Source organism: Opisthocomus hoazin, chromosome 23 (assembly GCF_030867145.1).
Source record: "Opisthocomus hoazin isolate bOpiHoa1 chromosome 23, bOpiHoa1.hap1, whole genome shotgun sequence".
Classification (NCBI taxonomy): Eukaryota; Metazoa; Chordata; class Aves; order Opisthocomiformes; family Opisthocomidae; genus Opisthocomus; species Opisthocomus hoazin.
In genome coordinates this window covers 7559508-7575734 of record NC_134436.1, presented here as the reverse complement: position 1 = coordinate 7575734, position 16227 = coordinate 7559508, and the positions used below count along the sequence as shown (strand labels likewise).

General features: G+C 39.4%; 1 protein-coding gene across 2 annotated transcripts in view; it reads right to left on the bottom strand.

Annotated features, from left to right (window-relative positions):
* The window catches only part of SLIT3 (slit guidance ligand 3), a 525043-nt gene that overhangs the window by 460737 nt on the left and 48079 nt on the right, over positions 1-16227 (bottom strand). For both annotated transcript variants that reach the window (XM_075442199.1, XM_075442200.1), the window contains exon 5: positions 8520-8591. In XM_075442199.1, coding sequence (XP_075298314.1) covers positions 8520-8591 — 72 coding nt within the window. The remainder of the gene's footprint in view (positions 1-8519; positions 8592-16227) is intronic.

Below are 16227 nucleotides of genomic sequence, written 5' to 3'. Positions count from 1 at the left end.
AGGTAGTTGTAGAGAGAAAGGAGGTCCCCCCTCAGCCTCCTCTTCTCCAGACTGAACAGCCCCAGCTCCCTCAGCTGCTCCTCGTAAGACTCGTTCTCCAGACCCCTCACCAGCCTTGTTGCCCTTCTCTGGACACGCTCCAGCCCCTCAATGTCCTTCTTGGAGTGAGGGGCCCAAAACTGAACACAGCACTCGAGATGCAGCCTCACCAGTGCTGAGTAGAGAGAGACCATCACCGCCCTGGCCCTGCTGGCCACACCATTGCTGATACAAGCCAGGATGCCACTGGCCTTCTTGGCTACCTGGACACACTGCTGGCTCCTGTTCAGCCCGCTGTCGACCAGCACCCCAAGGTCCTTTGCACCTGGGCAGCTTTCCAGCCACTACTCCCCAAGCCTGTAGCGATGCCTGGGGTTGTTGTGACCCAAGTGCAGGACTCAGCACTTGGCCTAGTTAAACCTTATACAGTTGGCCTCGCCCATCAACCCAGCCAGTCCAGATCCCTCTGCAGAGCCTTCCTACCCTCGAGCAGATCAACACCCCCACCCAGCTTGGTGTCATCTGCGGACTTACTGAGGGAGCACGCAATCTCCTCATCCAGATCATTGATACAGATGTTAAACAAGACTGGACCCAAAACTGAGCCCTGGGGGACACCACTCATGACTGGCCACCAGCTGGATTTAACTCCGTTCACCACCACTCTCTGCGCTCAACCATTCAGCCAGACATGTCTTCATTTTTTTTCTACACTCTAACAATAACAAAAAAAATCTTTTATTCATGTTTTCTTAAAATTCATCTTCTGTACTAACATAGACAGGAAAAAAATCCTTAGACTCTGGTGTATTTATATCAAAAAATTTTGCTACATACATTATTTACAATCAGAGCCAAAAAGAAGATATAAAATTACTTCAGCTTGATAAACGGTGTAAATGTCATCCAGCTATCTGCAGCACAAGCCTCTGACCTAATGCACATCTTTCTCAAACTAGAAGTGCACCCTAGAGACCAGCAAACACTTACTGTAATTATTTATTGTCTTTGAAAAAGACCTGCTGTGATCTATACACAGTAAAACTACAATTATTGGATGTGGATAAAACCACAAAAACACACTGTTAGAGCCCATGCTATTTTGTCATGGCAACACCATAACTCAAACCCATGTAACAACTGAATTGTCAGGATCCTGCTCTAATGTGAAACGATAATGGGGCTCTAAGTCAGCAATCTGCGAGATCTCTCTTGCTAGAAGGCGAACAAACAGAAAAATGAAGAGGCCACTAAGAAAATTTATGAGCTGGTTGCTTTTCCAAGCACAGCTTCTGACAACTTCCATGAGATAAGAGAGTCCAAATTTGATCAGCAGTCACGATCTGATACTTGGAGCTTGCTAAGGATCGGGCAGGGAAGGAGGGTTTACAAGTGACAGTCCTAGTAAGGAGCTCAGCAGCAAATTCTTGGCAAATCCTACACCGTGAAACAACCTCCTCGCTACAATAAACATCTCTGCTATAAATGCACTCCACAGAAAGCAGATGCGCATAAACTCTAATACACTACACCTGTCAAATTCCAGCCAGGAGACACTGACTTACCCAGGCCAACTTCTGACTGCAGGCACAGCATGCAATGGAGTGACATAGTCGCGCACAGCGAATCTAGACCTTAAATACACCTTTATATTTATGTGTAACAAGGTCAGCTTCATAAGTAAAGCAGTAACAGAACAGTTCCAGCTGCTCCTACTAGGAATTACCTAATGAAACAGCTTACACAAAATCAAATATATCCACTGCACAAACACTAAAATCATAAAGAAGCAGAGAAATCAAGAAAAGAGATGGCAAATAGTCATGTGTAAAAATAAAACTAGAAGCCAATGATCAACAATTAAACAGACTACATAGGTTGCCAGTGTCTAATAACTGTCATTAAAATTGCTTCTACATATGCACATGCACATCCACACAATTGTATACATTTCTCACCAGTATCTTCACAGTATATCAATTTCAGAATAAACCATTATTTCTAGGCAATTTTAATACCTAGCTCAAGGAGAAAAATTGAGCAATGAAAGTATTAAAGCCAGCAAAAACAATAAAACTTTGCCTGAAAGTTTTCAGAAACATTTGATATTGTGCGTGTGTAGACGTGCCTTCTTGTTTCTAATCCACCAAATTAGTAACAAAGGTCAAACAGATACCCAATTTTTATTTGTGCTCCTCCAGGTATCATTCTTACTTATTTGACTGTTTTACAGACTATAAATACCTTATTAGCTATCAGTGTGCACGTATCCCATACTAAACTAGAAAACTTAGATGATCTAATTACAATGCACAGCTGTGGTTACAAAAAGCAGAAGAGATTCATATCAGTGTTTTAAATAAATTGTAAACAAAATGAGAGGTACATATTTTTCTTATTTCAGGAAGAAAACATTTTTGAAGTAAATTAAACATAATCAGATAAACCACAATTTATATTTCATTACAAATGACAGGGGACCAGTGCAAGTTAACAAAGGTCCACATCTTACCCTCTTTCACGCTGCCAAAAGTAGCAGCTCTGTACGGAGGCAGACGCCAGCGGATTCCTGACCACCACTAACCTGAAGGAACAGCATGAGGGAGCGGGCTGAGCACAAGACTCCCCTTATCATTTCAGCAGTCACCTACGTACCCCTTTACGCCACTTGATTCTTTTTTCTTACTCCATCTTTGAACATTGAAGTGACACGTTTCCCTTCCCAATTTGTTTCAGTGAAGTATTACCGAATTAATGTCTGAGCAGCACTTTAAAAATCAAAACATAATTACTGATAGTCCCTGTCACTAACATCACCCCAGGGAACATTAATTTGCAATTAAGAGATACATACATCCACAAGAAACTATAAGACTTATGATAAAAATCTTACGTTTTTGTAACTGAAGTTGCATGACCTCAAGTTAAGAAATCAAATAACAGCATCTGAGCTTCGTTCATGATACATTTACTGCAAAATGTTTGTTTTTCTGCCTAAAATTCAGTTTGCTTCACTACATATGATCTTTCTGGCACAACATATTGTACAAGTATGCAACAAAACAGTTCCCTGCTTCTGCCTGAGCATAAGCAAACACTTTTTGACTGTCAAGGGACTCTGGTTGCCCAGGGAGGCTGTGGAACCACTATTCTTGGAGATACCCGAAAGCCGTCAGGACATCAGCACCAGCCTGCTGCAGGTGACCCTGCTTGAGCTGACTTCCAGTGGTGCCTTCCAACCTCCACCATTCTGTGATTCTCTTAGACTGGAATATTGCCCCTTTTTAAGGCTACTCACTGAATTTGTATTGTATGCTACAAGTACTTACCCACCGTTACCACCCATCTATCATAATCACCTTTCCAAATATTCCACTCTACAAGAAATAAAGCAGTCCCGCTAACCCAGCTTCACTGATGAATCTCACTGTGCTACAAATACTCACACCACGTTAACAACAAGCAACACGTTATACAACGGCTATCACTGTCACTAAGAGGCTGCGACATTTTATTAAAACAAATCATTCACCTAACGTATCTCCATTCTGTTGATCTTGCTACTTGAATTTCCTTTGGAAATAACTATAGATGAATACAATAAAACACTGGAATGCCCATAACTACAAAGTTTAAAAACCTTGAGTTATGCATGCACTGTCATGAACTGGTTTTGTCTCAGAGTTTGGGATCCCGGAGCTCTACTCTCACACGACAACGCTCAGCTTTCTTTGAATTCTATATTCTGATACTACCCTAAAAAGTAAACTACTTAATTTCAGACACTAATGGATACTTCCAGTAGTCCGATACTTTCAGTATCAGATTTCAGTATCTTTAAGTTTCCAGAGCCTGGTTTGTTTTGTCAAGTGACAGCCAAGAGAGTCCATTAAAAGTGAATAGACCCAACAAATGGTCCACGGCTATAAATTCGGTGGAGTATTAACTCTCACCGCAAGACCTGAGTTCAGAGCACTGGTAAGCTTATTTCATCCACACAAAGGAACTTTGCTTTACTTTGACTACTTAGTGGCTGGCTTTAGGTACAGAACTTACAACAATGAAACAAGTATGTTCTTACATGTTGGGGTGTTTGAAGGGTGTGGTGCTTCCCCCTTTTGTTTTGTTTTTCAAGATATTTAAGTACCTCACGGACCACTTGCATACTTGGCCATTAGTGAAAAGCAGATACACTACGATCGTTTTATATAGCAGCTGTGCACACAAAGGAAACTCCTAATGCCAGCACACACAAAGCTCTGCTCACAAACTGTGACGATAAATTTCACAAGTTGTTGTGGATACTTGAAAATAATTATCTTATTAGTAAATAATATCTGAAACTATACAAACAATTATCTTTTTTCCATTTCTCAGTTTATTAAAAGTGCCTTTTCCTTGATTCAGTTTTCTCATTAGAAGTGCCTGCACTTCGAAATATTAGATACTTAATCATTTACCCCAGATAAAACATTTAAGAAGCTCTAAAACATAGGAAATCAAGGCAACAGAGCAACAGCAAACATTTCCACTAGAGAACCCAATCAAGGGTTCATTCACCATCCAACTTAAACTCAAAACTCTTTTCTAAACCACAACGAACAAATTCCATGAGTCTCAAAGCCAGTCTTTCTAGAAGAAAAGACTGAAAACCTTCTGAGAAACTCATTTTGTGGGACGTTTCACATTCCATCTAAGGTTTATTCCCCTACATATATATTCCTGCTTCTAATATCAACCAGCTGTGACAATGACGTCTAAGCAGCACTGTAAAAGATGCAAGGATATCCTGTAGCTCAGAATTTTGGGAGAGGGTACCTGGAGCTAAGCGATTGATTGAGGAAGTAGATATAATTTAAGAAACAATGTAAATTAAATTTTAGTAGTTATTAGAAAGCTTGCACTTCAGTGAAAATGCACAGTGCCCTGCCATAAGGACGCCACGGTGACCAACAAGGAAACCTTTGGGACAACAGCTGTCCCGAAGTACGCAAGCAGTGTGCACACGAAACAAGAGAAGAACCCAACAGAGCCAAGCAAGTTTGCTCTCCAGCTTTTCAAGCACATCCTTGACAGGACAACTTAGTGTTCCGCATTTTATTTTCCAGCAGCAACCAGACTGCAGAGACTCTGTTAGTACTGAACTACATAAAGTTTGTTCCTTCAGCAAACTCACGGGCAGATTGCAGCCCAGCAGACGGAACACTGAGAAAAGTTGTCACATTTGTTTTGCAGCCTTTACCTGTTCCTGAAACATTAACAGATCTTCCCCGAAACCCTCCAGCACAAAAAATTCCTGCATGCTTAAGCAGGTCAGTCACTCCATCAAATTCTATTAATGCTAATACACCCAACTTTCATGCTATTATCAAGTTATCAAACTTTAAATGTCACTTCTGCATTCAGCTTTATATTTTTAAAATTATTATTTATGATTATTTAAAAATTGGGTCTTAACCTTCATTAACAAAGTTGTAGGCGGTTATGGTTCACTGCAAGCCTGCTAAAGCGAGCAGCTGTATTCGCTATGTGGTCCAGACTACCAGCTCCTCATTTTCAACGAACGAAATAAAATTTTTCTTTTTGGGTATACTACATGGCAATATTTAATTCTTAAAATGTTGCATCATTTGAGCTATAGCAAGCTTAACACTTAAAATACTCAATTTTGGAATTCCTGGTTTATGAGGATTAAAGCTATTAAAAAACAATAAAATAATTGATTCATAGTTTAGTAGCCCAGAGCCAACAGTCTGAAAATATGGCAGCCAAAATATAAACCTATACTATGAAAAATTAAAAATTAAAATCAGTATTATCTACACTTTTGAATGCTCCACTTGAATTTGCTCATTGCAAATTCCACAGAACCTACATCACACCCGTGTATCAGTCCCTCTTATCAATTATTGCTTCGCTTCTTTTGTTCCCTTTCATCACTTCCTCAGTGATGCTTTCTTCCAGCAAGGCTTGGTCAGAGCAGCTGCGGTAGAGGAATGCAAGCACCATGCCTCTTCACTGAAGCGTTTTACCCGGAAAGCCAGTTGTGAACAGAGTAGACTGGCACTGCTGGATTTAAGACAAGTCATTAACAGAAGAAAGAACCACTCTGAAATCTGCCAGCAGTAGGGCCACGATAGTAACACAAAAGAATAGAAAGTAACCTTAGACACATACTTTTATTTTTCCTCAAAGTGTATACATGTGCCTGTATGTATTTTTACAAATTCTACTAGGTAGCAAATTTCTTGTTCTTACCCCATCAGTGAGAAACATACCGAATTGCATTTGGAGCCATAACAGTTCACTTGGCTAAGATTTATTTATTTAAAATACACCATGTATTTATATAACACTTGTATCTTCAAAAGAAAACGCAAGGTTCTACTGACAAACAGCGCCGAAGTGATCTATCTAAAGCACCATTAAACAGCAAGCAAGACTTTGAATGAACATCAATGAATAAAGACAAACGATTCGACAGCATCCGTTGGGAGGCATTACAGCACACAGCGTTTATATTAATCATTCTATTTTATGTAATTTTATTACCATTTTTATAGTCTAAAAGCAAAATGATTACCCTTGCTGTTCAGGACTATAATGTCTCATGATTACATGACCTGCTAGGAAATACACGCTCTGGTATTGAGAAGCCTCCGTCACTTTCACTCCCTTTCTTTGTGCGAGGCTCCTTGAGACAGATGCGCACCAGCTATCAACACCCCACCCGGCCCTCGAAACCACAAATCACCAGTGAGCTCCTTTCAGCCTAATGATAGCTACGTACCACGCGACCACTCGCCGAGGATGTTGCAACAAGTTTAAACTGGAAGTTGTATTAGTGGATACACGTCAACCCTCTAAAAATTTTTTATCTTGAAAACATCGCCGTTTCCTTAGACAACCAACCTACATGAAGCAACTCTTCTATGAAATAAATACCAGTGGCGTCTTCTAGAGACCAGATAGTGGTATCTGCAAGTAAGTAGCAGCTCACACTTTCAACTCAAGATGATTTTCAAGACACAGAATTTCAAAAACATGCAACGAACATTAGGAAACATAATCAAATCACTCAGCCCTACCAAATCCATTGAGCAAACATTTTCTAGTGCATTCATAACTGCAAGAAAGCTTGCAAAAACAAGTCCAACAAAGATTTTTCAAGCAGATTTTGAGATTAAAAGACAGCTATAGTTGGTATTTATTGATATTTTTACTTTTTTTTTTTTAACTCCAGAACAATGTCATTCATTTACTTGTACAGTTTTTCATGAGCAAGTTCAGGCAACAACAAAGTTCATTATAGAAATTCTTCCAAACTGTATCAGTATCACTCACTGTACAACACTGTTCAACTTGTCCACTTTTAAAGCATCAAAGACCCTTTTTTTTTTCTAAATAATGAGCTGATTCCAAAATTAATCCTCACCACCACCAAGCACTTTGTATTTCCACAGGAAGAAAAAATTTGCTGTACTGCCTAAATGGTTTGTTTGGCTGCATACACAGGTATTAAAACAATTATAAAACCCCACATGGATGTAGCAACTTTTCAGCAATCCTGTAGTAACTTCACAATTTCACTAGACAAACCACAAATCTTACGAACCAGTTTTCCATGTATGAACTCAAGCATAAAAAAACAGTTTTACCATATAGCATAGCTTTCGAAAAGACAGACTGGATGAGCTGAACTTTGGCAGGATCTAGAAAGCGATTTCAAACACGTTTTGACTACTCCTTTAAAAGACAGACAACTCTTTTCTTGATAGTAAACATGCAAGCACCTGCTCACCCATTTTATTTCTATTCATTTTTTTAAATGTATTTTATAAATTATTCAGTCATTGTGCTAACACCACTCTCCCCCTCCACCCAACAAAAAAAACAATGCCAAGCTCATGTTAGTCTTCTCTTTCTGTTCAACCTGGTCTTGATGCCATCTAAACATCTTATACCAGTTCTTATATTTCAAGGAGATGAAAGATTCTTCACCCCTCCATATTTCCCCATCTTCCTGACTGATGGGGCAGCAGCCCTGAATTTGCTGCTCTGCCTGGCAATGCCTTGACTTAGTTACAAAGTTCTAACAATCTGTATTATCTAAACATGCTAATTTTTAGATAAAGAGTACACAATCTGTCATTGTGGACCTCTAGACTATACTGGGTACGAAAAGTTGCCACTTCTCATGGTTTCTATAACTATACATAGAGAGCTGAAAATAATTCTCTATGAAGTCATCGTGGTGAAAATAGGAGGAACAAAAATTCTGTGGTTTCTCTTCCGTCTGATATTTATGCTCTCTTGAATTACAGCTACCCACATGCAAACGCAACACATCATCCTAAGAATCCTTACTATCTAGCAGTTCTAACATCACAAAAATTAAACCTCTCACCACAGCCAAGACACAAATGTGCTAATCTGTACAGCAGAGCACATACAGTAGAAACAAATCCGATTATACTTACAGTCTAGTTAACTTCTGTGTGTTCTGAAAAAGCAGCTCTGGAAGAACTTGCAATTTATTCCTGTTCAGGCGCCTAAACAGTTACAATTAGAATAAAAAAAAATTAGATTATCTTCCAGTTTGTGAAGCTTATTCTATTATGCATAAACATATGAAGCTCCCATTGCACTAAACCTCATGCTATGAACTCAGCACAGAACACATCACGTATGTTGCTCACAGGCAAGCCAAACACACACCATGCCATCTGCAGACCACCTGCCTACATTCTTTAGGTAGGGAGTCAAGTGACAGTCACCGGAAAGTTTAAATGTTCAAATATGGATATGTACACAAATATGTTTATTAAATTTTCTTCTGCGTGCCTACTAACAGTGAGTCTTATGGCCCCCATGGTCAGCTTCCACTGCTCTGTGGTATAGTTACTAGGAGGTATCTGGATTTCCTCTCTCTTTCTAAAAATGTAGGCACAGTAAATTAAGTAACTTGACCAACCAAGATTATTTCCAGATTAATTATTCCTACAGTACAAACACAAGAATTTTATTTTTTTTTTAAAAACTTCACTTGTAAAATATGAACACTGTTGTAGAACATATGAACACACAGGTAATGAGACAACTAGACGGTGATTTGAAATAGAATTTTAATCTTTAAGTTTCTTCCAGGAACCTTTTTAGAGAACTGCTTAATGTTAATACATTAATCCATTTTACTCACTCACCAAGCAAAGTTTTACACTGATGACCACAACTTGTCAACTGTAAGAAATCAACTGTCAGAAGTGACTCCAGCCTAGAAGCTATAAAAAGCACAAGCTTCTCTCCTTTGCAAAAGACATGACAGCCCTGCAAAACCTAAAAGTTGTTCTACTTGCAAAAGGCAATCTTTTTCTGCAATCCTTTTTCTGTTATCTAACTGACAATAAAAACAGTCCCTGGCTTTCACAGTCCTCATGAATGTTCTTTATAAAGTGAAGTTGACCTAAACTATGTACAACTCCACTGTTCTCAATAGGAAGCTGACTTCTCATACCTGTTCATATATAAACCTGTATTTATGCCTCTGTTCCCAATCCACCTAAAAAGTTAACTTTCATGACAGATCTGTTTCTGCTAGAGTTTTGATCTCCAAAGACATCTGGAACTTTTAGAGCCTACTGATACTTAGCACCCAATACCTGATTTTCAATTTTCTTGCACAGTGAGCAATTTCATTATCAGAATTCAAGAATTTGTTTGAATGGAAAGGCCTTCCTCAGGGATGAAGCTAGTGTTGTGGGGTTTCCAAACGGCCGAGTTTGCATCTGGCTACCATACGAACACATCTTGCAAGACAAAGAGGTGACGAGGGGGAGAGGAGTATTTACTTCTCTTTCCGACACCTGGAACAGACCAAAGGCTGCATTTGCAAGCTTGCTTGCAGCGCCTATACGTTTTGCGTTATGCATGCCGCACGCTAACCTAAGCGGATACAAAACTTGGTTATTTCACACTGCTTTTACCGACTGCCCAGCTACGCTTCTGAGATAAATTAACAAACCAGCAAATGAAACACTACACAAGAAGATGAGAGATACTCAGCACCAGTCTGCATTTGGGAAAGCACTTAAGCAGATTTTTAACAGGATTGCTTTACCCACGTGAAAATTCACACTTCTATACCAAATTAATCTGCTTTAATTTAAGGTTGATAGTAATGTGCTACATCATCAATTCTCAAAGTCATATTTTCAGTTAAGCATGTTTATATTCTAGAACGGTTGATCTGCTTCGCAGGATGAAATAAAATAAAATTACGTATGATAATACACAGCTTAGTACTCCTCAGGTCTACCTTCATTCACCACCACCAGTTCTTGAGCAACACCAGGTATGTTCAACTTATTTATTGATCAGAATGAAAAAAGACTGCAGTGAAATGCACCTATTCCATACAGCTGTCTAATAGTTATTACTTTGTCCAACTGTCATTTCAGCTCTCACAACGTCCATGCAATTATCCACTGCCAATCCAAAGCCATCTGACTTCTCTCAAAGCAGTGTCCAAGGAATAAGTTTTAAAAACATTCTTATCTCTACTTGCAAGTATTTCACAAATTCTGACTTTATGCTTATTGTTTTAAGCCACAGAAACTAAGAAAAAACAGATTAAGTTTCTAAAAAAGGAGGTTCCACATCAACATGCAAACAAGAAAATGTATGTAGTAATAAAAAATTGTATTTTTCAAGGTTAGAAAGTCTGCAGCCTCAGCAGTCAAATATTTACAATTTGCAGTGACACAAAAAACTTTGTAGAGAAAAAAAACTAACATGAAATATTTTTCCCCAACTTCTTAGCAAATTAATCCAGAAGATCAAATACATTAAATGATTATTTGTATGGACCAATACCTGTGACGGATAAAGGACCAAGTTCTCAGTTGCCCGTTGAAATTGTCCTAAGCATTTTAAGACTTCCTTCTGACGCTACCTTAATATTGATTTTCTCTCAAAAATCATATGAAGTAAGGTCCACTCAAGGACGCTTTTGAAGAGTTCACATTGCAACCTGCTGCTCACTAGCACTAAACACTTCATATACTCATCTAAGCTTTTAAAATATTTTTGTTATATTCTTACAAATGAAGCATTGGCCTTTTTATACCGCAGCAGTAAGCAAGCCGAATTGGTCTACCAAGACCAGTAACATCATGTCATTCTTCCTTTTTTGCCTTAACTCATGTAAGCTTAACTTCCAAAACGCCCCCACCAGTACAGGTTAGTGCTCCTGCACATGACACTGGCCTCAAAGCACTGCCCCAAACAGAGCTCGCAGCTAGTAAACCAAGGCTACGTCAGTAACTGGTAACTAAGCTAATCTATGGGAACAACAAACCTTTGAAGAGTCCGTGGCTACTGCTGTCTTGGTTCAAGCTACAGGACACTCTAATCATCACTTCAATCACTTCCTAAGATGTACTTCAGGTGGGAATTTCTGCCCAAAGTAATTTTATTGGTAATTTGATTCTCAGGGGACTCAGGAAATGAATAGGGTTTTGTTTCTCTTGAACATCACCTACTGTATTTAAATAACTCCTCCAAGATTCTCACTTCAGTGTAAGACTGTATCACTTCATATAAACTTACTCATATTTGACGTAGGATACATTTAACTTGCTTATATTTATTATGTGCCAGAGCATCACCAATAGCCTAGGAAAACTCCCAGTTACACTTCTTATTTCCTTTCCTGGGCCTGAAAGAGAGGCTATTAAGAGAGTTCTCAATACAGAAGGATCAAAGTACAAGACAGGATGTTTTTAAATCCTACAAGAGAGACACAGAAGTGTTTAAAACTTATTCAGTGCAAAGAGCAAATGTTCTGAATGGTCAGCTATAAGCAGCTTCCTTCACTTCGACAGAGGAGTGCCAAACACAAATGAAATCTAGTCGAATAGTTCTTAACACGCCATTTGACAAGAATTTCACTTTATCCTCATCTATCAGTAAGCTCTAGGGCAAATGAGGAAACTTCAAATGCAAGATGAGACAAATATTAGTAACACCAGCACAGAGCAGGGGAAGCTCTAAGGTAGCTGCTCCTAAGCCTGTTACCTGTGACAGCCATCACATTACCACCCGAATCTTGTCCTGTCAGGTATTTAATTCTAACTACAACAGCATTTCAGATTTTATAACAAATACCTCGGAAAAGGTGAAGCCACATATTATTGAAATAAAATAAAAATGGTCTGCAAAAGGATCATAAACCAGAATTAAGGAAAATACCATTTACATTTTCTCATGAGCAAAATCAGTCAAATTTTGATTGTCACACCAAATCCTGTGCATTGTTCAAACTTGGCACACCACCTGGGACGTGCAGCACAGCAACTGAAATCTTCAATCTGTCCTCTTCCTTGTGTTAGAAACACACCTGCCATGCAGGCAGTACACGCATGTGCACACAGAGCACCAACCACCACCACACCAGATCGGAGCTATACCCAGAGTAGGGAAGGAAGGAATCTGGGGCACAGAGCCAGGCAAGATCTGGTCCAGGTTATTTGACCTGGGACTGCTGAATGAGAATGCAGCTGTTCAGTCTCTGAAGTATTTTGAACTGGATTTTTTACAGCTAATAAGACCTGCAAAGTATTCCAGGAATTCAGAGCACTGGGCAGAATGATGCATAATCATCTAATGCCACAGAACAGATTAGCTCCAGCACTGGATCAGAAGCAGCTCTGGAAGTGCACAGCATGGAGTCCAGACTAATAAAAACCCCTGGAAGCCGAAGAACGGTGCAGAGAGGCTCTCTAGGAGTTATATCAGCTCTGGCAATACCTGCATTGAGTCAAAATTATTAAGTCTGATTAGACACATGCTGACCATAGAGTCAACAATCTCCATACACTGCAACTACCTCCATCTTCCAGATTACTTCAACCACTACTATGCATGGGAAATACAGTTTTCTACACTCTGTTTTGTTTGTCTGCTCCTCAGGTCCCTATAAGTGACCCATAAAAGCCAACAAACTGCCAACTGCACACAATAGTCCTCCACGTGTAAGCAATGGGCCTCCAGAAGCCCATAAGTCACCTCCAAGGCATCCATATAAGACCATCAAACTAGCACAAAGTCCTCTCGCTAGGCGCAAATGTGTATTCACCTATGCTTCTGCTGGAAGATGTTTAGGAAGCTGTACAGGGTAAAGGCTAAAAACCTGTATTTCTGCATGCAGGAATTGACTACAGAAGTGAACTACTGTTTCGTCTGACACTACTCTAAATCACCGGCACACTTTTGTGACTAGGATTGCTTCATAAACTGGAAAAAAAGAAAGATGTGTCCATGAGTTTTTCAGTATAGGAAGAGTATAACTAAAGATAACTAAATATATCTTTTAAAAATCTGGTGAGCTATGCACTGAGAAAGACTCACACTGTTGTTAACAGTCTGTTTAAAAGGGCTACTTTTCTGAAACGGTACTAAACTACCTAATGGACTCACAAAAAGATTCAAGTAGCTTAGAGCTAAAAGCTGCAAGAGAGACCAAGAAATCAGAAAACAAATAAAAATATTTCGAAAAATTTAAAAACCAAGAGACTTGCCTATTCTTCCCTTGAGACAGCCAGAGCCTTCCACAGCATTGCCAGGGACTGTATGTTGCAGCTAAAGTCACTCCAAATTTGTGCAGGTACTGGGCTGCAAGTTGCACTCAGGCAGTTAAAACCAGCTATTTTTAGCCCTTCTTCTACTTTTTCACCTCGTAACTCTACTTCACAGGAGCAATCTGAATTTGTTACTCAGCTAATATTGAGATCTGCCAAAGACTATTATTACAAGTATCAGCTGCAGCTGGAACTGGAAAGAGTCAGAAGGTCACCATCGAAGGCAAAAAAGGACTTCCATGAGGGCCCAACCTGTTCAGCATACTCACAGGTGACCTGAAAAGTTGGAAGTGTAGAGGATGACATAATTTGGTGGTGACATGAAACGGAGGCTGATTACAAACTACAGAAAGTACTATATTCACTGTCCAAATGGAAAAATTATGTATAAATTCATTGCACATAAAATTTAACAGATATGCAAGGAAATAGATTTTTAAGTTCATGCATACGACAGCAGTCTCAACCTGAAAATCACTTCTCAGGACGCAGACCCACGAAACGTCGACTTACTGCTCTTGTAGCAGTTCATAAAGCAACCGTTACAAAAGATTGGAAGAGTAACAGAAAATATGATTATTACTCTGTGTAAACCCAAGGCACATCCACATGTTGAAGACTGAAAACTTTTGCAATATCCACCACGAAAAGGATCCCATAAGGTTCCGAGGAAGGATGAGGCAAGGATGATGAGTTAAAGAGCAGCTTCCCCATTGGAACAACTCCGTAGACGGAGACCCCCCCAACAAGGAAAACTGCTGAGGGAGGATATGCTAAAAGTCTGCACGATTAAGGAAGGAAAGGTGATAAGAAACAGTTGCTCTTCTCTCTTGTAATACAAGAAAAAGCTTGGAAGTAGCAAATGTTGTTGATAGTAACTTCAAAACATAAAAACAAACCGAAAACCAGAGTTAATTTTCCTACACAACATGCAGTGAAATTGTGTAACAACTGATTGTATATCATCAGTTGTGAGTTTATGTGGGTGTAGAAGATAAACAATTAAAAATCATTCAGTAATATTAATTACAAAGATCTAATCGATGATTCAAGTGATCTCTGCCACAATATAACTTCTATGTTCGCTTTTTCTTCATTCGATCTTCCTTCGAGAGTTTCAACTGGAGATACGATATTAGCTTACTCATACTTTGGGTCTGAACTAGTACAACCATTGTCTTCTGGCTTTTGGTACATATTTTCTGTTCAGTTTCATCAGGAAAGATTTTAAACTCAATACTAAAAATTTGAATTTATACTAAACAATACAAATGCGGATTTTAAGCCTCCAGTCAAAGCACTTCTGTAAAGCCTCTTTAGACTGTGAAGCTTGCCTGCTGCGCAAATTCAATGTGTTCCCAATGAATGGCTTAAGGAGACTATTTGGACATCACAGAGCAAAGTAAAAGATTCGTAATTACAGTTGCAATCGAGAGCTAGGTGTGTGTGTACCTGTGTATATAGGCACACGTATGCATATCCATCTATCTATGTACATATCTCTATGACCATTACTTCCTTCTCATTTGATTTCAGCCAAAGCCCTTGTGTCCCAACTCCCACAGCCTCACTCGCCTCCAGGGAAGCTCTTTGGCTCCTGCTAGCTATATTGCATGCTGATGTCTATTCTCATGTAAATACTCCAATGTGCATACTTCATAGCTTTATAGTGTTACAAACTATTTTTTCTCGCTTTATGGTTCAGATCGCCTAAAATGCAGATATGTAGAATCTGTGACCTTTAACAGTCACAAGCAGCATATAGGCAACACTGTCCTCCAGTGTACTACTGTTTTCTTTAGAGCAGTCACATACACCACCATACACGCTGCTTCAAACGCTCCCTCTTACCTCGCAAAAATCTTTTGCTCATATACATAACAAGTGCCCTTCCTCCCCCGGCCTCCCGCCCGTTTGAGGGTTCCTATGTCCCGAAGGCACAGGGACAGGGAAACAACTTCAGTGTCAATCATGGACTATCAAGGGTCCTTAAAAAAACAATGGAGAAGTTATTAACTGTGAAATTCCTACCTTCCTGGCTCCAACCAGGCTAATAATATTCCTTCCTCTGTCTGAAAACTGGGATAGGAGAGAAACTTAACTATTAAGATTCCCTTGACTCTTAAAAAACAGAGTAAGAAACAACCACTGGAGCTCAGCAAGAGACAACGCTGCCAGCCTAGAGGCAGACTGAAGATGTTTATCAGGACCATTCTAAGAAAGAAACGGAGGAAAACACCTACACTTTACAAGGGCTATTTTTACCTTTATAATATTTTTGGTTTATTCCTTTCTTTGGCTTCTGGATAACTTCTGGATGAGGAAAGAATCTCAATTTTGAAAAAAATCTGCAAGTTGTTTGCAAGCCAGAGGTCGTTTTCCTGGAGGGGAAACTTTCTTTGGGGTACTGCCTGCATCCCTCACCTTTACACACTGGGCAGGGTCACATCCAGTTCGGGTACTGCTGTCCCATCGAGTTCCACTCACAAGAAAAGCAAACAGGAGCTAAATCTAATCTATATCAAAGGCACGATCCGTATAGATGAAAAGA